The following is a 24,008-nucleotide window of genomic DNA, read 5'->3' on the forward strand; positions in this document are numbered from 1 at the left end:
TTAAGAAATTTAAAGCGTTTTAGGACGGTTCATGCATTGAAAAATGCATTAGCGAGGTAGAAGGTTGACTTCTCTTTCCCCCCCCTGTTATTTTTTATTATTTTTTTTTTTGAGGAGTTGAAAATTAAGGGTTGCGATACATGGCATTCTTTCGGATTTTCGCTATTTTTTTTTAGACTTGAATTCTTGATTATTTCGGTTTTGTTGTCTGGTATTTTCTCGGAGACAAATCTTGCATCTTGATTATGCTTTGTGAACTTTCAGTGCCCCAACCAAATTATCCATTGCTTAGCTTCTCTCTCTGAAAGATGACCAAATTCTTAGTTGATCGGAAAGTAACCATAAACTTTATTTCGACGTTCCACACACAACAATGGGAAAAGAAATCATTGCTGCGTTTGCCAATAATAAATAATGATGCTTGGTCGTCGGCGTTATCGCCAAGTCTTGATCATGGAGGCAAGTGCTGGATGTGTGTGACCGCGGCATGGCGCTTTATGACTAATTTGAAGGTTTCTGATTTTACGAGCTTTGTTTTTATTGAAGTTGAGCTATAGTGATTGTGAAGACAAGCGGTCAAAAGAAGGAGGACACAGCTGTTCAAAGTACCATCAGCCTTGATGTATGCCATCTCGCTCCTCCTCCCATCTCGTACGATATCTTCTGGCACTTTTGACTTTGCTTCATCTCACACTCACTTTCTTACTCATGCTTGATCACATGCTGGTTTTCCGACTCATGCTTACTTCCTCACTAATACTTGGTTACACACACGATTTCTGACTCGTGATTAATCACGTACTCAATTTCTGACTCGCGCTTAATCAGAAAGAAACCTTGATTTAATTAGTTATACAAAATTATCAAAATATGCTCAGCCACTTAACTGCCTTCAAGTCAACCACGTGAGCTCGTGTGTGTCACTCAATGATCAAATTATAGCCTTGTGTCATGGACTTAACTTCATTATTTGGTAAAAGACTATGAATACATCTCGGGTCTCGCAGTAGTTGTGCAAACAAGCAATTTATTGATTTGATGCTGATGTTATTCGATATTTCGGCTTCAAAATATATATGATTATCTGACGTATGAAATTTACATATGAAGTCTCCGTTGTTGAAGTTATTAAGTATACCTATTACCCTTAAAATTGTTCAATGTCCGAATGTTAGTTCGATGCAGCTGAACTCGGAGTTTTCCTTCGCAACGAATTCTTTGGTTTTTGCCCAAATCGAGCTTGAAAGTATACATTTAATGATGCAAAATTGTATTTTCTCGATTTTTTATGTTTCATCAAACTTGCAAAAGCTGCAGACGAAGACTGTCGCAGCACATGTGCACTCGGCCATATGGTTCTGGTGTAAAGAGCAGCGAGCGGCTCATCCAAAGCATTCATGCGTTGTTCTGTGTAACAGGTGTCCGGGTCGCAATGCTCAACGTTTACTTTCCATCTGCATATTAACATGCTAATAGCCTCGTGTAGCTTTAGGATGCCACCGATATTATGGCTGCCCACTTGCTTCGCACATCTACTCTTCTGTCAGCCTCCGAGGAATGAACGCTTAGTTAATGCATAATAGTTCGTTTAAAATTGTCGTTAAGTCAGCTGAGGATGATATCCATCTTTTGAATACAGTAATACTTGGACCATTTTTAGCGCTGCTATTTTTGTTATAGTGACATAATTAATAAAATATATCTTAATATTACATTTGTACTTCAAAAGCATTCAACGCAATTTTTCTAAGGTAAGAATTTTCGAGTTTTATAGTTTTCTTTTCTTAAAGTCAAAACGGTTCAATACCCGTTTTACGTTACCAATTATTCCCAATTGTATGTTCAGTTCTATGTGCGATTTTTGCCAAGTTAGAGGGATTACAGCTTTGATACTTTATTGCAATTTGCAAATGTCGATGGTTAATTTATTGAAACTTTCCGAAGCACGTGAAAGTTACGAGGACTATAGAAAGCTTCCAAGCAAATCCATCTTGAAGCAACGAAAACTTGCCTCTATTAACGTTTCTTAGTCGCTAGAGCACATGACAATCTCCTGATGTGTTCCAAGTTCCGTGCGTTCTCTCACTGCCACCTGGAGGTAATGCCCACTTGCGTAGGCCAACAAGGGTATCTGAATGCGAAAGGCTGTCATTCTTTAATTAAGTCCCAATTTAAGATGCAATGTAAGAGGCTTGGAGCACAACTAGGCATTCACGATGCCACTGCTGGCCCGATAATCAACCAGTAGTAAAGAATGGAATCCTTAAGCAGTGTTAGTGGCCGTGTTGTGAATAGAACGTTTCACTGGAGACGAGGAGGCTGCGCTGCTGAACAGAGATCTCTCATTCTTATCATTTCAGGCTTGCTCGTTCAATGTTTTTTTTAACGAGCTTCATTTGTCAGTTTAGAAGAAGCAAAGCACTGGAACATCTGGAATTATGGCCGAGGATACCGTCTAGATGCCTCGAGTTCTTCGTACGTAATATGAACGTCTCTTCTCAAGACAATTAATTCGTGTGATTTCAAGTAAAATTGCTATGCCTAGATATTGTTAAACTTGCGCAAAATTAATCATGTCAACAAAAATTTATTCGACGTTGTAAACGGTGAATATACCGCGGTTCCTCGTGCAGATTAGCTTAATTGGTTTTACTGCTCAAATTTTCATCATAGATTAATCATACCAAAAGAATTCGTCACATTAACACTATTGTGAATTTTATAAATGGCGTCTTCAATCTTTCTTGACAAATTTTCTAGTTTCTAAATTGGATTTTATTTGTCTGAGAGTAAAACAATCAAACTATGGTGCTAAATTCTCCACTATCTGTATGTATGTATACGACGATTCTGTCACTTCGTGGCTCGACTTTTTTGTTAATTCGATAGTCTTGATGGTCGACATCTTATGCATGTTTCTTGCTCGCGCCGACTTTTTGACACACTTCAGTAGGTAGCTCGACCAGACCACACAGCTTGTCGCTAATGATATTCCAGGCCGTGTGGCCTATCTTTGTATTTAATTAGTGCGACAGCGATATCACTGCGCTGAGCTGGTCGCGCAATAGCATTTTCGTTGCCGCGCCAATGATGCAACTCGTGGTGCTCTTCATATATTCTTTTCCGTATGTGTTGAAAGAGTAACTATTCTGCACCTAACTGTCGCTATTTGTCGGTCTTTTTATACTATTTTTTGTACATTCTTTCTATTCTATTCCAATAACATTCGTAGCATTTTTACAGTATAGATTGATAATATATAACATGATAATAGATTGTAATCCTTCTTTGTTTTTGATGTTAAAGCTTTGAAAGGTATCGACCTGATATGTAGCTGGCAAGTTTTGGCGGTTACCTGTAAGTGGTCAGTCTCAATTTGAAGAATTTTTTCTTACCTTATCAAATGCAAGCGTTTTGCGCTTCTAGGATTTTGATTACTCGGTGTCCATTGCTTGGACCGATCAAGATAGCTTGCTTTCGTCATGTTACTGACGTGATAAGTCATGCCTTTGTTACATATCCATTATCGATTTTCGGGATAATGCGTTTGCATGCGACTTTCCTGTTCATCGATTTGTCACATGAAAAAACGTTTTGCGTGTTGACATCATTTATATGAGAGGAACACCTGAATGTCACTAGTAAATTTTGTAATTATGATGAATCCGATTTAAACTGAAATTTTCGAATTGGAAGTTAAAAAGCTTCATTTTTGGGTTATGGCAAGAGCAGTTAAACCATTTTTGAGTGACTCGTATACTCCGAACATGTAGCAGCTCGTTGTTCAATCTAATATTGGCCCGACGGAATTAAGTTTTTATGAAATTTCACCGACGGTAAGTAAGTTCTCCTTGAACGCCTTTTTAAGCATTAAAGCTCACGTATTTTGTGTCAAGATAGCTTTCTTTCGTTAAGCAGCCTGCAGTAGATTACACACAAAAATTATTTAATTTTTTATTCCTTTTGCGGAATCATTTGCTATCCTTGTTGCTCTCCCGCGTATGACCTTTCAGGTGACCATATAGCATGCAAAAGTGCGTCGGTCACAGAGAACATTAAGTCATGAATCATATGGAGCCCATCAGTCTCCGTTTGAAGGTCCAGTTGAAGCTAGCGCTCGTACAATGCGAGCGAGACTCACGTTATTATAGCGGGTGCTGCGGGTGCCTTCTAGCGAGGAAACTTTGGGCCGCTTTTTAATACTCTGTGCGAGTGTTTCTCGTTTGTGCAGAATCGCAACAGTCTGCTGATAACAATCTTGTTTGAATGCCACTTTTAAATTGTTGGATATTTGCTTACATGCATTACATAAACATGACTCTATGCTTTCTATAATAAAAATCGGCTTTTCTTTGAATGATTTTACTCTTCTTAAACATCTTGGTGGCCAGTTTGCCGACATTCATATCTGACAATTTGGCGAATGTTGACGTAATTCTTAATCTAAGCAAGCATTCTTTGGGTCAATCATAAACTTCACTTTCAAAGAGTTGAAAAAATATAAATTGGCTAATTATTAGTAAATTTTCTACAGATGAATCACGTGACCATTTACCACTTACTGCCCCTGAATTTCATCAACATTTTATGATAATTGGTATCCGCGAGACTGGGCCTTTTAAAATTTTTAATTTGATTATTTCTCCTCTGACATCGTTACTTGATGATCACATGGGTTTTTTCTATTTCTAATACATGAAAGTGGCGAGACGATTCGTGCCCCTCGTACGATTTCATTCTCCTGTTAATAGAGCATACGATGTGCGTACGGTAGGTGAGGGCATCTGTGCAACAGAGGCTCACGGCAAATATTTGGTTCATAGTCGTCACACTAGGGAGCTTAACATTACGAGAGTTGCAGCACCTGCCGACACCGTATAGGGGATGCTGAAAATTTGTTCAGTATTGGCACCGTGTTGCGTCGTTGGCTGAATCTCCCATTCTGCACACAATCCTCGCGCGCTGCATGCATGGATGATTCCCATGGAATATTTTGTATTATTGTACTTCTTCGTTGCTGGACTTGATTGCAAGCTCACCTTTACCATCCAGGGAGTATGTTAGCTTCGCTGGGGACGGTTTACTGATTGCTATCTTTTGCCAGTTCATTTAGACGACAGCGATCTGCAAATGTCGACTTGCTTGCTGGCCAACGCCGCTTCTGGAGTCAAACATCAGTCTTTTCAAAGGCCCGTACTAATTCGTTATTAAAAAAAAAGACGGCCGCACGCAATCACTTGACACGCAACCTGCGGTGTAAATTTTGGTAGCTCGTCCTGTCTGATAGCGAGCAAAAGTGCAATGAGCAAAAGCTAATGCAAAAAATGCCCATCAAATTTAGCTGCCATTCGTTTCGGCCTGAGGTGAACATGATGTCGCTCGTAAGCATCGACCTGATCGAGGCTGCAGTTAACCTTTAACTTGGGTGAGGTCCTGTTTCAATTCTGGCTAATTGATATCTGGAGGTATGCGCTCCGCCTTGCTTGGACTTGAATTCATCTTCGTCAGTGCTGCAATTAGTCTCGCCACTTCTCCTTAGCCAACTAATTGCTAGAAATTGGCAAGTTGCTGTGTCATTTCGGCGGCTGTAAAGTGCTTCACAACTGATGTCCACTCATGTTGCGCAGTAATTATGCCTACGCTCCCAATTTACTTTAATTTTGATTTGAACGATTGTTGATAGGCCACGATTCGACTTCAGCTCCACCAGTTCCTGTTTGTTCGCGTGTTTATTTTACTTCTGATTCCGTTGAAGTAGCTGGGCCAACCATGAATTTGTAATCAATGTGCGATAAACACTTTTATTGCCGATTCCCTATATTTTCATATTGTTGAGTAGTTAAGTTTCCACCAGTTATCCCGCATGACTTATTTTCAAAAGGCTTTCTTCTTACAGGCCTATCTCTTAACTTTTTTTTCGTGTGATTCCCTTGATCTTAATCATTTAGTATCGACTGGTGCTGTTTTAAACCGCAACCCGGATGCTGAAATTAATAACTTTGAAGAATATTTAAATTTACCCCTTCCATCTATCTTTCTGAGCTTTAAAGTGAGAAATTAATTCTGACTTGATGAATAAGGTAATTAAATTCTGAGCTTTAAAGTCAGAAAGGCAGCTCACTCGTTTTATGCGTCTCTTCTTTTTCAGTTTATAAACTTATGTTGCGTTGTTTCTCTGATGTCTCGAGCTGACTGCCACATGGACGAGAGCGCGTCAGCATCGCTCATAACATTTCAGTTGTTTTGGCTTGGAAAAAAAGCTGCTCGCTCAACTTGGCGGTAATGCACTTGAGTCGAAACAGCTGCTTGCAGCTCGGGCTCTGCATCATGATTCGCCTGCAGTTTACGCTTCTAAGTTAACACATGTTACAGCATCTCTTGTTTGTTTAGCATAGTAATGTTGTTAGTGAAGTACATGCTGAACAGGTGCGCACACGCATGCACAGGTGACATGAGGGGAGGGTGAGCGTGGGGAACATCAGGGAGGCCCCGCTCTCAGGGTCACTTTCTCCCTGAGTAGATTGTTCCCTTGCTTGGTAGAGTTTTTTCCAATCCATCCCTCTGTTATTATTACTATATTTTTTCTGTGTCATCTTCGATCCAATATTCATTTAACTTCCCCACCTCTCTTTATCAACCATGTGTTACACTATCTTTTTCAGTCTTACTACGACGTTTTTTTCGCCGGTTTCATTCCCCAGATCTCTCTTCATCCTCACTGCCGCCTTCTACGAATTTATCAATGTTTCCTCGCACCATCTATGTTTCCAGTTATTACCGTCATATTACTAGTAGGATAGGCAGAAATACTCTCTGATACTGAATTTGAGTTCATTTTTTTGCGAAAATTTGTTTGATCATAAATAAGAGGTAAATAATATTTGAAAATACCTTAGATCAAACTCTAGGCATCGTGTTTTCATATCACAGTTTGGAGTGATCAAGAATAAGGCATGGTCTTGTGAAGATGAATTGTTCAAAAAAGCCTAGCATGAATCCTCAATTCAGGCTATATTTTCAAAAGAGAAGTCAATAAAGCTGGGCAGTCTCAAGGCTAATCAAGGTCGTCGCAAGACTCGTGTGGTCGCTCCCTAGGCCACATTTGCTCTCGTTCCTGCCCGTTTCCTGTATCAAGTCTTCACTTGATTATTCGGCCACTAAATTGATACTTTATCAATATTGACTAACCAGGAACGCTTATTAAGCCAACAGATTGGATACTCTCAATTCTCAAGTTAACGGCTATTATTTTGTTCTGGTATGCACACGTGTCATGTGAACGAAAAAAACGTTGAATCGTTTAAAATTAATATATATTTATGAAAGTTTATGTTTTGAGCCATGAATATATTTATACCATGGATAAATAGGGACCATTGAAGCGCGTATATCTGCAATTTTTATCATGCCAAGATTTTCGTAAAGCCTGTTTTTTTTTTGCGGAGGAAGGTAATCCCTGCGGCATCAGAATACAGGAGATATAAAATTTTTACGATAGAAATGAATGATATCTGTATATCTTATTATTATGACTTAATAACCGGTAAGTGGTTCTCAAATCTTATGTGCTATAGATCCTGATCAACGTGTGTGCAAGTAATTTGTATTAAAATTTCAAACCATTTTCTAGATCGCAGACAATGAATCCTGTAATATAGATTCATCACAAGGTTCTTGATGTGTAACAAATAAACAATTGCCGTGAAATTACACAACCGCAGGAAAAGTCTTGGACGTCATGGCGAGTCATTGCATGAGAGACAAGGAGCTGTTGTCAATCCCTGCAGCAAGTGCGGCATACAAAAGTACAAAGACATAGGCATACCACAGTACAAAGACTCTCAGTGTGTGACGTGCCATATGCCTTCTTGCTCCGTCTATTTACATGCAATTCAAGCTCTCTGATAAAGGCATGCTCTCTTCTGCACTCTTGGTAAGTAGACGTTTTTTCATTTGCTTTTCTTGTTAAGAAAGTAATATAATTTGTGAAGAAACTCGTGATTCCAAACGCAAATTTACTGTGGAAAGAAAGCAATAGATTTAACGTAGTAAATTACAAACTGGGATTCATTTTTACTACTCAATAAATCTTATCTTCGTTGTCACCTGGCCGAGTTGTTTTATGAGGTATTTTTCATTGCCATAAATGATTGGAATATGTGCTAACCCTGAAGAATGCTCACCTGTTCATACTTATTCTGTATACGCTTATTATGTTTTTGGCAGGATCTTCATTTTTAAGTCTTTCGTCCTTTAATCTCGTATAAATTTACTGCTAGATCTTTTAACGGCAAATAAAAAGCATAAAGATAGCCGTTCGAAACCTTTTATGCATCATTTTAGCCGTGCATGGCGTGAAGGTGAATGCCATTATGGAAGCTTTATTATAATTGATCCGTCAGTGTATCCAAAAGAAGGCAAACCGAGATTGGCCAGCGCTCACGTTGCATTGAAATAAGGCTCGAGTGGCCGGCGGACGCTGACGTGTGTACGCACCTGCACTCTATAACAGGACAAATCTGTACGCACCTGCAATCTGTAACAGGACAAATCTGTACGCACTGCACTCTATAACAGGACAAATCTGTACGCACCTGCACTCTATAACAGGACAAATCTGTACGCACTGAACTCTTGGGAGGACAAGCCATAGCGTTGCCCCTATTCCGTAAAAAAAAATCCCGAGTGCTTCTCCCTGAGCATTTCTTCTACTGCTGCTCTACAATGACCATGTTTATGATTGTACATTGATTAGAAACATGTCAGCTTCTCTCTAGCTGATATGTTTGTAGTTACGGTACCTATAATTAAACATTTTAAAGCTTTTGAGCTATAAGAAAAATTAAATGGTTTGACTGTATAGGTTACAACGTAGCATTTAGTTCTGTGAGAGATATGAATAATTTAAATATATATTCATTCATTATTCCGATTTATTCTCTCCGCGTTGGCACATTTTATGCCAGAGATCAGCTTCTATCTCCCAAAGTTTCCTCTTGTGTCAATTATCTTCAAATTGCCATTGCAAGCTTCACGCCATCGCCGAACTGATGCATAAGCCAACCTCATCAGTCTGCCTTTATTTCATTTCAATTTGCCATTTATAAGTAGGAAAAGTTCTCTTGTTGTATTCTTAGGAACTAAAATTGATTTAACTGTGTTCCAAGAATAATTGAAATTTGGCACTAGAAGTGCGGTTAATGCCTCGTGTATTGTATAGCGTTATACCCTAGTTTACAATTTCATTTCAGGTTATTCTTTAAACATTGTGACGACACTCTTGATTGGTATCAGTTAGCGCTATACTTGTTCAAAAAATACCATATAATGGTTTCACAGCTATTTTCTCCTTACCGGAGGTTGTTACCGACTTTTATTAGGCAGCACAGCTGTTTTCGCTAGAATTTTTTTTTTGTGCGTGTCTGCTTTCTGCTGATGAAACCTCAATTTTGTTCCCTATATTATAGTTTTTTTTTAGAACAGATGGCTTAAACATCTTGACTTTGGAGGTCAGTGCTTCTCACAAACACGTGTGAAGCTTAAACTAATACTATGTTGCCAGTGTTTGACGCCATTGAACTGAAATATGTTTGGAAATTGACTTGGGCCATGAGTTCGCTGCACATATCAAGTAAAACCATGTCTTTTGCATCAGTTTTAAAATCGTCATGTTCAACTTTCTTGTTTCATCTTAGCTCTGAGGCACCTGGGTCAATAATATTATAAGAAATCATGCATTAAAGAGACTTAATATTTTCCATATGCACGTGTCGTTATCTGCACTTGGTGGTGCAGGAGCAAGAGAAATTCTCGACTTGTCGCTATTTTTTGGCGCAGCAAATGGCAGCATGCATGCGCAGATCTTTCACTCAGATAAACGAGAAACTTTGTAGAAATATCGATACACCTTTTGTTCTTGTGTGGGTCATCCTGACCCAGTTTCCCGGCTAAATTGCCTATCAGTGGTACGTGAAGAAAGTGTGTTAATATTTGGAGAATATGACGCATTGATTTTCTGTGTGCGCGGCATGAGTCAGAGGCCAGGAGTGGGTGGTGAGTGACGCAATCACTACATTCGGACGCAGCCGATAGCTGCAGCTTTCACTTAGCCATTTCATTTCCCATTCTGGTAGTACCTAATATGAATTCTTCTTACATAATCTGTTTTTGATTTTTCTTCCAGTTACATTTTCATTTTGTGCTCGGCCGCCCGTTGCCCGATCCCTTGCAGCAGATGAACGAAAAGTTGCAGACTAATAAGTTTCGTCTGCGTTTTACTAATTAATTTGTTGATCACCTGTTTAATTTTTCGCACATTGCCGGTCGCATCATTTGTTCGATTGCATGGAGATTCTTACGACTCGAGTTTTGATGTAAGAATCTTAGCTGTCGTTCAATTTGCATCAGTTATTTATGTAGTGTGAGCTTATTTCGACGCCACATCAAATTTTTGTTCAAATTATCATTGTTGATTAAACGAGTTTTGCTGAAGTGACGATAAAAAAAATTGCGCTATAAACTTAGTGTGAGAAACGGCACAGTCTCACTAGAATTAGCTGTGGTGATTGTTGAAAGTTGCAGGTTTTCTTCACGAGCGTTGTGCGTTCTGCGTCGATTTCTTATGAATTTAGGTGAGGACTGCTGACGGACTGAAATCAAACACTAAAGGCTGTTTATTTATTGAGATTTATAGTGATTTGTTATACGAAAATTCTAGTCTTATATTGATTCTCAAGTATAGATAATGTTTAGTAATAATCTGTTTGGTGACCCCACGTAAATTTAATTCCAGAGAATTTAATATTGGAGAAGATTGCGAAAGGTCGAAGTTGTCAGAAACAGCTGTGCCGCAAGCGCGCTCAGCAAGGTGGGCATTTGCGCACTTTACGCGGTACGTAATTTTGCATTCGATGCATTGATACTTCGATTGTTTTCCTACTATGGGTGCTTAGCCAATATAATGATGGTTGTTAATGCCATCGGTCTCTTTGAAATTTGAGGAACGGCTTGCATGTGCGCGGAAGAAACTAAAACTCCATTGTTTGATGCCTGCAGACAAAAGCTCGAATATCACAGCGCAGGTAACCACAGTCCAGCTGTTCAACATATGGTGCAACATTTAACGACTCTACCAAGGCACTTTATTGGCAGGCATCTCTGGTTTATCTTTCTCAGTTGCGCATTAATTGGCACGCCTTGCATTTTTTCGCCCTTTTTCTTGGTGGAAAAATGATATGCAAATATGCGCTTTTAGTTCTGGTATTTCTCCTTATTACGAGAAAGAAAATTAATGAGATAAGAAGTTGCATGGATTTGCGTTACTTTTGCGTTCAGAAGCTATTAAAAAATAACATGTGTCGGGTCAGAAAATATTAGAACCCAAATTTGTCTGTAAGTGTAAGGAAATGGATTTAATATCATGTAAGGACTTGGATACTTCATGAACAAACTTGTGATTTAATTTTCTAATTGCCACTACTTTTTATTACATCTCATTTAATTGCAAAAGTTTGTAAGATTAGAAACCAATGGATATGTGCTCTGTGTGCTGGACTTGACGATGCAGGTTTTGAAATTATACTCTCGTATATACTCATAGAAATCAATGAGATAGGACTAAATATCGATGTACTTGCGAAGATCACACTGATCAATTTTGGCCAGATTAAAGGACGTATCAGTGCTACTTCGGTTTTCTACATGTACTGTAGGCAAGAAAGTGTGTCGCTATCCGGACAACATGACCCATCTTTTTAATGTGAGTGTATACCAGGCCGCCTTACGGTATTGTGTGTCGCGTTCCGATGGGAAACGAGCTGCCACTGAAGACGATAGCCCTGCGACGGCTTTCTTGTGCCGTCTATAATGAATAGAAAAGTTTCTGAGTGTTATTGAATTGAAATAGTTTTTTTCGAATCCAGTCGAAGCAAACTTCCTTGTTACTATTGATTGTTTATGGAGGAAACTTCTATTACAGGTTTACCGAGTATTGCATAGAAGAGAGTCGTGTTACTTTATATAACTACAGGTGCTGAACAAAATAAGGGAAACGCCTAATATTTTTAGATTATTGTTATTGAACATGTTATAAACAATAAAAATTATATATATTTTGATGTTTTTATTGTTTATTGTTGTTGCTGTTTATTGTTATTGGTCACAAGTTTTGCTGAAGGTCGTAGTTGTCCGAGAGGGGCTGTCGCTCTACATATCAATTTGTAAACAAATCTTAGGAAATTATTCAAAATTTGTAAGAGTCAATGCCTTGGAGAATTGAGGCTGTAAATGTCGCAAATGATGGACATACATCATGCTAATATATGCTTTGTGAGTTCACAAGGCGTTTCCCTTATTTTGTCTGGCCATTTAAATTTATTGCACCTCTTTGAAATCTGTTCGATTCGGTAGTTTAGAGAGCAAAATTATTGTGACAGCAGCCTCGATGTGTAGGTCCTATTTGGTTGCTTAGCATCATGCAAGCAAATTTTTGGCTTATCTTCGAGTGCTCATCATTAAGACTGTTCAAAACTAATCCAATTATAATTCTAAACCTGCTCATAAAGTCTTGGAGAATCTACACTTTAAAATTTGCGGCATTTTTGAGTGACATTTGAATCTCACAAAATTTATTCTCTTAGTTCCTATAAAATCAACGAATGAAGAACTTCGCGACATTTACATTCACCGTGCAAAATACAATTCTGGATCCTATTAATATCCTTTTGCTGTTGGTTTTGTATAGACGCGCAACAAAACCCCCTTACATAAGCCTATTAGTTAGGGGAAGTCTTCAAACGCATAAACAAGTTCTGAAATAGATTTTGAAGTTGTTCCGCATGACGGTTTGGTTGCGTGCTATACCTCCGGCATCCTTGGCCGCTCTTCGTATATTGGCTACGACCTCGTCTGAAGTGCAGCAGCTTCCGTCTTCACGAGGCTCTTGTAATTTGCTCGTCGCGCCTTCATCCATAGATGGCCCATCACCACACGCTGGTTGCGCTTTTAAAGCTTTCTTGACATTTTTTGTGATTCGTGACTCGTTTTCCCTTGAATAATCGTCAATCAAACTCGTAATCTTTACGCAGATTTCAAACCTCGGTTTTTCTTGATTTGTCACGCTCAGTGGCAGTCAATTTACACGTTTGTTCCACGTTTCGTAAAGATATTCCAGTCGGCGTTCATGAACATGAGTCGTAAATGGGTACCTATCACATCCATCTATTCTCGTTCTCATTCGTTCTGCTGCATTGAGGTTTCCTTATTTACCTTGCACACTGTGTATTATTTCAGCAATGACGTAGTCTTCCTTGCATAAATATGCGAGTGATACTGATGCGAAAAATTTTCTTTCAATATTTGCAAGACCGAATTTCTGTGATCGTGTTTCGCTAGTTGTAAATCAACAGATGTTTTCCAGTTGTGGTTGTCTTAGTCCGAGGCTAAGGCTATAAATTGTTAGGAAAGATATGTGCCACTAATGCATTTGTTGGTGACCAAACTGAGGGCCACGATAAAAACAACCCAGTAAAGGTTGAATGGAACGCTTTAGCTGTACCTAGTAAAAAGGGTCAGTCTTCCGTCCAGGGGCTCTGTCTAAATATGGTTACTATCCTGATATGAAATAAACCGCACACAAATTCATTGTATTCAAGATGGACGATAACTTACGCAGTTCTCCCGCACGCTCTGCTTGTAGATTCGCGTATGTCGTTGAGGTCACATTGTCTTCATGCACTACAGTAATTTACCTTGCTGCTGCAGCAAGACGCGATGTTATCACTAATGAGCTGTCCTGTCTTCTCGCCTAGTTCCAATGAATGTTTATTATCTCGTATGTCTAGCTGCCAATTTCGTGTTTTTTAACTTGGTAATCGTGTGTTAAGCATGCGTTCTCATCTTCGGAGGTAATTATTCTTGCTTTGCCTTGACATTTTGCTTTGCAGTTTCAATAGTTACAATTCTCCACGATTGAATCTCCGTCTTATGTTTACTTTCTAATTATGAAGCTACACGTCAAATGTCATCTTTTATTGTAGACAAGAATATTCAAATTACTCGGTATAGTTTGTTATTTTTTAAGGAATTTAAAAGCAAAGAAAACACCAAGCAAACTCAACATATCGATATTGAAAACGTTTCGGAGTCTAGCTCCATCATCAGTTCGAAAAACTAAAAATAAATAAAATCCTATTATTATATCAAAATTCTAAGACAGACATTAACCCTAAACGAGACCTAACATTATATCGAAAAAAAAACAGGACTCGATTGGAACAACTTAGTCTTAGGGTTCACGAAAAGAATTATTTATTATAAATAATTATTATTAATTATATTATTATAATTATTATAATTATTATATTATTTTCGTGAACCCTAAGACTAAGTTGTTCCAATCGAGTCCTGTTTTTTTATATAATGTTAGATCTTGTTTAGGTTTTATGTCTGTCTTAGAATTTTGTTATAAGAATATGATTTTATTCATTTTTAGTTTTTCGAACTGATGATGGAGCCGGACTCCGAAACGTTTTCAATATCGATATGGTGAGTTTGCTTGGTGTTTTCTTTACTTTTATATTCCTTGTGAACTTGCGATATAAGCAGACTGATAATATAAGTACTTGTTATTTCTTGATTTTATTATTAGGGATAGCGCTCACTATATTCAACAAAATATCAGCCGTCATTTATGGCTTTCATTTAAATTTCATTTGTGCAGGTCAGTTGAGTTCACTTCACTATTAGTACGAGCTATGTTAGATTGGCGTTAGTTGCTTCGTCCTGATCGGGAGGCGTCTGGCAGGCGTGACTGTTACCACTCGAGTCAAGTATGGATAAACTGGCACATTGAGTTGATGAAGGCGACGTGTTGCTGAAGTTTGTGTGCTTTTGTAAACCAAAAGCCTCCCTGCAATAGTCGAGCCTCGCGCTGACTCGGTTTGGCAGCTGGACTCGGCTAGTTGCGTATGCAAAGTTTCGCCTTAGAAGGTGAAGATTCGACCCGTCCTGTTATTCGGCACGCTCGAATTTGTGCTCTTAATCATATTCATTCTCTTTTAGGTCGTCTAGCCTTCGCTGGCCGCTTGCCAGATCACGATCACTAAATCGTGGATTCGGCTAAGAAATCGCCATTAGTTTCAAACAGACTATCGAAAAGACGTAACCTGAAAAGACGTAACCTTTTATGTACTTGAATTAATTTATTTCGCTTTGCTGTCGTGATCTCGACTTTTTTTCCAATCTTGACGATTTTCATCAATGTTGTTTTATGTATTAGGTATTTTAATACTCTTAACAAAAAATATACTGTGAATTTTACTGTTGAGTTACATTTGAATGAATTTCTAGGTCGTCGTTTCCTTTTTAAATATATTTTAGCTCGCTCTTAAAGCTGTGCATTTTCCTTGCTGCAACTTTCTCGAATACCTTACTTGGTGTATGTAATCAGGTGCTAATTGCGTGCGAGAAATGTTACTATGAGCATAAGCATTCCCTGCGGTAATGTTGCCCACTCTCATGCAGTTCGCCCCCTAATGGTTTGCTTGAGTTGAGCTCGTAAAGCAAACGAGAGTTGCAAGCGCAGCAATTATGTCTCTGCCAGGCATGTCATCACACGCTCATGCCGTGCGACCCGTCCGCTGCAACTACTTCTGTGAAATCCACGACACTTAGTCTAAACAGCGATGCACTTTTTCCCTTATGTGGGTCATCTTGACACAGTTTGGCCCGGAAATTTTACGTGTCTGTGCTACACTCAGCAAGTGTGTCACTATTTTAGACAATATGATCCATATATTTTTCCGAGTGTGATGGAGTCAAAACTTCAGTCGCTTTTTGCATACGGGCTCTCTTATTTTCCGGCCCTTCTCAGTTTTGAAAGCTCTAATTATCTATCCCAGTTACGCAATTCTTCTAGTGACTGCTTCTATTTGAACCTCAACTCTCGTGTCAATTTTGTGCAGCTTCAATTTTATTTGTTTTACATATAGATTTTGTGTCTAAGCAAATAGATAAAATAGTGATAGCCTTTAAGTTTCATATTTGAGTTTTCCTCTGTATTTTAATCATGAAAATGATTGAAAAATAGGAATTTTTTGTCAATAGATCAAAAAACTAGCCGAATATCATGTTGGAAGGCTTAGTTTGCAAACTGCGCTGTGTCTTATCATCTTATCTTGGGCTCTATCTTGGTGTTTATCTGTATATACTATGCTTGCGCCTCGCTCTTTACCCTGGGCTCCAGTTAGACGTGAACTCGAGCATTTGCTTTTCAAAATAACTTGAACGTGATGAGCAGACCAAAATCGAGCATGCAGTAATTAATTTTTCATTCATGAAGATCTACCATAATCGACCACTGCTAACTTTCATTGTTTATGAGTTGAGTTGCAACTCTAAGTGGAGCCAGCTTTTACAGCTGCTGCTGCTGCTACTTCTTGCCTAATTAGGCGTTGCACAGTGCCCAGCTTTCTCCCTTGAGCAATGACAAAGGCTACACTGTTCAAACTTCTACAAATGACGTTGAGTGCCTCTTGTTTCTCATGATTGTATGACACTTGTCGTAACATAATTGTATTGCAATCTATTGCAAATCTCCATTTATTGGTTTTCAATTACAATGATATTGTGCTTCGGTTACTCATTTTCACCAACGTTTTCGGATGTTAGATGAAAGGTGAGCAGCGGTCCCGGGGTACAGAAGAATTTACGTAAATGTTCAAGTTTAAGATCGCTATAGTCTATTTCTTGCTATAGTTCAATGTGCGAGAAACATGCGCCCTGTCGCACCAGCACTACACTAACGTCATCGCAGTCTCGACAAAGAATCCTCTGTGTCAGAGCCGCTATTCAGACTCTTATCTTAATGCATTTGCTTCGTCCTGTATACTTCTCATGGATTATTACTATATAATGAGGCCGCTTGAATTCCCCAGTTAATGAAGCCTGCCGGGCTTAGCACGACGATTCCGTGAGTGTTTCATGCAACCAAAAAATCGTTATGGATCAGTTGGTCCTTGAAGCTCTGACGTTTCTTGCGACTATAGCAACTAAGATATTAATGTTTACAGAAGTCCATGAATAACAATCAATGCAAACTAGATTTCCTGCGACCTTTAATAAAGTAACGTTGACTCTCGATAATGTTTGATTTTGCACCAACACCCGAGAAAGTCAGGAAGTTGGGTCGTGTTGGTTTGCTGACACTCTGTGGTGAACAATACTGGCGGGACGCGCCTACACAACGGTGCGATACAAGAAACTTCTACTCTTATCATCTAGAAAAATTTCCGTCACCACTCCTTGTCTTGTTATGAGCTCAGCCGCTTGCTTGTGTCTTGTATCAACTTTGCCGTTTAATCTGGATAATTTCAATGGTATATCTCCTATCTACCATTCTTTGTTCATCTTCTTGCATATTTGAGTATATAAGGCCTCTATAGCCAAATGTCACGTTCTTCTTAAATGAGGTTTCATCAACTTTTTCGGCTTAATCTCAATATCAAAGGTTGTTCCTATTCAATTATTTGCTACTTGATTAAACCAGTTTTGCATGATAAAATGAAATTAATTGTACTCTTTGGTATATACATGGGTTCGTGCATTATTGCCGTCAAAGCTCTCGCTGAAGAACAGCATGTGCATTATTGCTGTACGAGATATTAGTCGATTGAATTTTTCATCAACATTTTTGTATTTAGTTGCAGGCATTTAACGTACAGCTTGGACGTCAACGTCCTAACACTATGACGAACCTCAGGACGAACCGTTGAGCCTGCAATCAGTTATATGTTGCAGACCGAATCTTCGTTATATGATAACCAACACATACAGCTTACCGAGTTCCTTATCTCTCAGCTTCTAATCTTATCTGAACCTCTCGTATCTGCTGCGCTTATTCTAAGAAAATCTACAAATTTGTATAACTGTTTAAAGAATTTTGTAATTTGGTTGTAGTATGTATTAATTTTCCACTATATTTACCGAGGAAGCATCATCTAACTTTTTCCATCTGTGCACTATATAAAAATTGGCCACATCCACTCCATTCTGATATTTAGTATCTCTTGAGTTTAGCTGCAGTTACGTCTGTACGTGTCATGTTAATATCTAGTTTTGTTTTCAATGCACGAGATTCATTTTCATGTATTGTCATGAGTATATTCCATCCTTTCCAATTTAAACACAATTTAAAAAGATTCGAGATGTGACAGAAAGTGAAATATACAATTGATTGTGCGTTGTTGCTCGTATAACTCCGGTGAACGTAGGTAGGTCATCGGTACCGATCCTTTGAGGGACATCAAGGCTTGTAATGTATGTAATGTAAACATTGTTTACATAGCAAAATATATTAACCAGCAAATAACGTTTGGTTGTTACAGACCGTGAGGACCAGAGCATCTTGTGCACCGGTGAATCTGGTGCCGGTAAGACCGAGAACACCAAGAAAGTCATCCAGTATCTCGCGTACGTCGCTGCATCCAAAGCAAAGGGCGGATCCACGGTGAGTTTTGCTCTTTTTTATTCTCTAAATATTAACACTTCAAGTGCGGCTATGTCGTATTTAGGGCGTATTTCATACCAGTGGTACTACGCACCGGTGGGTCGTGCATCACTTAATGTGTTAATACTTTGATGTTTCTTTTACCAATAATCTCAAGCAGGTAATTCTGTATTAATGTTCTGCTTCCTGGACGAATATTCGATGCATCCACTTTTCATCGCGTCGGATATCAGCGATCTTTCAGGTTGCTGGAATTAAGATGGGCCTCGTTCTCCGTTTTTTTTTTTACAGGTACTCCCACTTTGCTCAATGATTTTGCAAAGTTTGCTACAGGTACTCCCACTTTGCTCCCATGCTTAATGATTTACATATGCATTGTAATTATTTTCGTCGCGATTATCGAACTTCGTCATGTCTAGATGTAGATTTAACTCGAGATCTATACTCAATTCGCAATTACTTTCGAAGAATAAAAATATAACAAAAAATCTGCGACTAATGTTGTAGAATTTGTGGTCATCTTTTCATTATCATCGTCTGGAGTGCCAATTTGTGGCCTACATTCCGACACAATCGCCTGCCATGTTCGGTGACCACATCAAGTTCTTCGTGCGGTAGCCGATTCTGGGAGCGGTTCATTACTTGCGTCGATCGGTTCTTCTTGAGTTGAAAGCACCAGCATACAGCCTCTGATTTCTCAGAAATTATTCCCTGGCTTGTCTAGCCACGTCCGTCGTTTAGGATGGCCTCCCGGAGCTCCATTCTCGTTCTCTGATAGCGGCCGGTGTGCCTTGCGTATTTTGCCCGCAGTCTTGGATCGGACGTTAATTACCGCCCGTTTTGAGTCCATTCGCAGTATCAGATGATGTAGCCTGGCTGTACTAATGATACTCCATTTTTTGTACCAGCAATTTTGGGCCGAAAACACGTATACACGAGTATACGTCGCTTATTAGCGAATTAGTATTCAATTCGTGCTTTGTTTTGCGGTACGAACACGAATCACGCTAAAACCGATCACACCCTCCATCCGAAATTACATTGTTAAATTTTCCCGAGCACGATCTTTTCATAATATTTTTGTGAGTGTTACAAATTATTTATACTACCTCCACTTGTACTGTTCCGTAAAAATTACAGTACGGTACTTTATAGGCACTTGATTTAGCTATTGAACGAGTGGTCAAATCAACTCAAAACCTGACAAAATAATTAAAAAGCACTTTTTCATCGCAGATCTATGATTTGTGAAAATTGTTAACGTTATTTACTAATCTTTCGGAAAGAAAATGGGGAAACCAGTTAATACGACTATCGCTAGTCGCTGGTGTACGGGGACCTAATAGCTTGTATTAGGACAACAATGCACAAGTTGTTGGCTGGTGTGTGTGGCTGATATCGTGGCCCCAGTCTCGCTCTATTTGCAACCCCACTGCATTAATAGGGTTGGCTTATGCAGAGTCAGCCTGCATGTCCATATTGTGCGTATCACTCGTGTTCACCTCGTATGGAGGTACGCTGCTCTGTGTCTGGAGCTGCAGCTCTGTGCTGGTCAGGCTGCTATGCATGACTGATGATCTAAGACCCCGACATTTGCAGACCTTACTTGGTATATCTTCCATCATGGTGGCTTTGTCGGTATCAGGTTTCCTAATTACTTGCATTCGTTAACATTATGTAATCCATGAAGAATTATTGATGTATCCCGAATTAGTACTTTCCTAATTTTGTTGCTGCTACCCAGGCCTTCCGTTTCGAAGCAATTCTTCATTGCGAGAAAAAAATCAGGCACAACTATCCCGACCTGATAGAATTATTTTTTATCATTGCGTCAGGACGATCTTACTTAACCTCCTAAAACTTCTAGCGACGCGCGCCTTCCCGTGTGGAATTGTTGACGTTATTTCCAACCGTCACTTCAGAAGCATTTCCTCGGTTTCTCCTGGACACTTATTAACATAACAACTTGAGTCAAGAACTGAGAATTACTTACATTTATTCTGCATAAAAGTTCCTTCTAAATTTGACTTTGTTGAAGTTTGTTCCCATCTAAATATCAATTAAGTTTTCCCGGTTGCAGTGAGGTTACTACTATACTTGATACTCGAGTCCCAGCTAATGTTTTTTTAAAGAAATTGGGTAGTATATTTAGAGGACGAAGCTATGTCCACTGTGCCTGGTCGTTGGATGAAGTCTGCTTGGGATTGGTTTCATTTTCTTGATGAAATTACGTAGCCGTCTTGCTCGCATCTCCTTTTATAAATATTATTATATATTCATGTTGTTGTATGATTGTTTTGCATTTTCCACTCTGGGACTGGCTCGTTTCTTTGTGCTGCTCGCTGACCCAAAAACATCGGCGTGTTAAGATCTTCAAATATAATATCAAATTAACGATTACGATGTCTTAATTAGACCTGAGCCATTAACATGCTCGTGTGATGATCAGCTCTTTAAGAACTATCTTCTTGCGCCATGTAAAGAAGCTCATTATTAGGATTATTAGTGGAACAATGCTTGTATCGCAGAACTATGTTAATCGTTGGTCTCGCGATGCATATATCGTTGAGCAACCCACTCGCTGTTGCCGTCTTACTTTCTCTAGTAACTAATATGGTTTTTTCAATTAGGTTTTTCTATGATCCCTAATCATTTTAATTATACTAAGATTGTACTTAAAAGGCTTAAATGCTGCAAAAATGTGAAGCTTTTATTTCCCTAATTTTTTTTGTTGCTTGCTTTGAAAAATGCCGATGTTTCATTTTTCAGGTTCAAGCTTCTATTTAATAAAGGGGCCTAATTGCTTGGCATCTCGAAAGGTTGTTTCGACAATATCCAAATGAGAATAAATAGAGCAGAAGAAAATCTGTTTCGTTTGTTGTGCATGCTCATAAATTGCAATCACTCATAACATCACACAAGACACAGCCAAAGGCCTTGTATACATCAGGTGAGGGTCGGTCAAGTCGAGTGTTGTTTTTACCTTCGTTGGCATTCTGGAGCATCGGTATCAAGGGTGCGGAGACCGCCGCTACCCGCCGTCCATTCATTGATGATAATCTGTGTGCGATGTGACGCTCGGATATTCATTAACATTCCTGGCTACTGATTGCCAGCATACTGCGTCGACGTACTTTTTTCTCTTGCATTATCATAAGCTCAGCTTGATAGTACGCTGACACGAGAACTAATTGTAGCGTCTCATGGGTTAGGTCACAATTTTCAGATTTTTTTTCTAAGGATTTGATCGATTTCATTATCGTTTTGAAGCTATGTCGATATTTACTCACCAGAAAATTAGCACTGACAATTGTCATTAATTAAAACAGAAACTTTTTCGCGTGTATAATTCAAAAGTAGCTCAGAGTTTTATTTTTCATTGAAAAATGAATGACTTGAAATGAATTGACATTGAAATGAATTGACTTGGTTTGTATTCGAGAAAATAGCTTTTAGCATCTTGTTAAGTTCATAAGTTACAAAAAATTGTACATTCACTTTTCATCATTTTCAATCTGTCAGAAAGCTCTGCTGTTGTAGTGCTGGGCCTCAAGATTTATCTGTCTGACTGGCTTCACTACGTATCCTTGTTGAAGTTGTGCTCTCATTCTAATAGTCTCTAAACTCTCGAGTGTCAGTCTATATAAAACCAGGAGTGAGAGGTATACCTTTGCTTCGTGAAGTAGCTTTGGTCAGTTCATGTCTGATGATCACGATAAGATTAAGCGCCACTTAAGTTACGCCTATTAGCCCTGTGGTTCCTTGTTCTTTGTCAATTCTCATTCTTGCTAGGAATAATACAATCTTGCTATTCTTTGTACCGAAGAACGATAGTGATTATTGTTACTACCATGGTGTTTATTTATGCTGAAATTGATTTGCAAAAAAAATGCGTTTCGATTGCCAAATTCGAAATTGATTTGCGTTTACTTAATTATTCTTATAAACTGATGATCAATTTCCTGCTGTACTGAGCGCATTTGGTATGACAATCGTTGTCATCCCTTGCGTTACATCGTGTTGGACAACATTCAACACACAAACACTCCTGGCGATCATGTTATCATATCTTCGCTACCGTAAGTGCTCAGGAATCCAGCTAGTCTCTTTCCGCGTCAAAGAAGTGACTGCATATTTGCATAGAATGCTACCTTTCGAGAGTTGACTAACGACAACCAATTGCTTCAAGTCGCGCAAAAACCTGCACGTTTTTATGGACTCGAAACTCTGTCGAGGTTTCAAGATCGTGTCCAAGAGTTTGGCAGCCTTGTAAGTATGTTGCGGTGAAATTCTGTTCTCTGTCCTGCATCTCTCATTCTAGTTCTCATCGTTAATATTTTAGTAATTGATAATTATTTGCCTTATGGCTATTTCCATGTTTCGTACATCATGAAGGTGAGTAGCAGTGCATGTCTGATAAGCCTCTGAATTCTTATGTTGAACTTTTTAACCCTATAATGGAGGCAGGTAGTTGTAAGCGGGCGACTTAAAATGTTAGAATGCCCTCAGAGGCTTAGCTTCAATCGCGTTTGTCTATTGTAAAAAGATGTGGAAACGTCTCTTGAATGGGAAAAAGGCTACTAAATGGCTTTTCCAGAAAGAATTTTCTCCTAGCAACCTGTCGCTTGTTGTATCAGTGAAATTTTGTGAGCGGGCAATTTTTGTTAAGTCTGTATAACTTTCAGTGGGATTTTGTATTTAATTATGTTAAAAAGATGCTTTATGTAAAATCATACGCGTCATCTATTTCAGAATATCTGAAAAAAATGAGCCAATTATAAGCGCAATTTCATTATTGAATGTCAAAATTTACCTGCCTCTTGTAAGGTAGTGAGAAGCAGTGATCGCTTATTTTCTGTAGTTTTTAACGTGGTCGTGCTTTGATAAAATCTAACTTCTAACCATGCATCATTTGAGATATTTTGGCACGGGTAATTCCTTGCCTAAATAATAATAAAATCTAAATTTTTACTCTAAATTCTCATTAAAAAACTTTAATTTCTCTCCACTTCTTATACGTCACTCTGCATTCTATCACCATTTCTTCATAATGCTCATTATTTGCTCTAAACGACGCACATTTGCAACCGGGTTATCTTGCCAAAGCCATTTAATAAAGCCAAAGACTAGCATCTACATTCTAGCTCATCGTGGCAGAATAATTCTCAACTTTTTCATTGACTGATCTAGTGAATTATTACCCTGCGTCTCTTGCTTACACTGTACTGACCGACTCAAACAGTTTTTGTCCTGCACGAGAGAAACCTTGATTTGTTGCTCATCGATCAGTGATTTATTGCCGGATTGTTTGGCCAAAGAGATGGGATCAATTCTCTCATATGTTGCATATCTTCAGTACATAAAGCTTCGTTTATATAGAGGCTAAGTTTTAGTACAAAGATAGATGATCAGATATTTCTTCTTTCGCCCCTGTGCCCTATTATACTACATTGGTTAATTTTGAGGTATGGAATTCAATCTACCACACATGTTCCAGGCTAGA

The 24,008-nt window shown here is 38.7% G+C and overlaps 1 protein-coding gene across 10 annotated transcripts in view; it reads left to right on the forward strand.

Annotated features, from left to right (window-relative positions):
- The window catches only part of LOC108679695 (myosin heavy chain, non-muscle), a 75,553-nt gene that overhangs the window by 24,902 nt on the left and 26,643 nt on the right, over positions 1 to 24,008 (forward strand). For all 10 annotated transcript variants that reach the window (XM_047881522.1, XM_047881523.1, XM_047881524.1 and 7 more), the window contains exon 3: positions 18,384 to 18,505. In XM_047881522.1, the coding sequence (XP_047737478.1) occupies positions 18,384 to 18,505 (122 nt within the window). The remainder of the gene's footprint in view (positions 1 to 18,383; positions 18,506 to 24,008) is intronic.

The sequence above is a fragment of the Hyalella azteca genome, unplaced genomic scaffold, assembly GCF_000764305.2.
Source record: "Hyalella azteca isolate HAZT.00-mixed unplaced genomic scaffold, Hazt_2.0.2 contig8191, whole genome shotgun sequence".
Classification (NCBI taxonomy): domain Eukaryota; kingdom Metazoa; phylum Arthropoda; class Malacostraca; order Amphipoda; family Hyalellidae; genus Hyalella; species Hyalella azteca.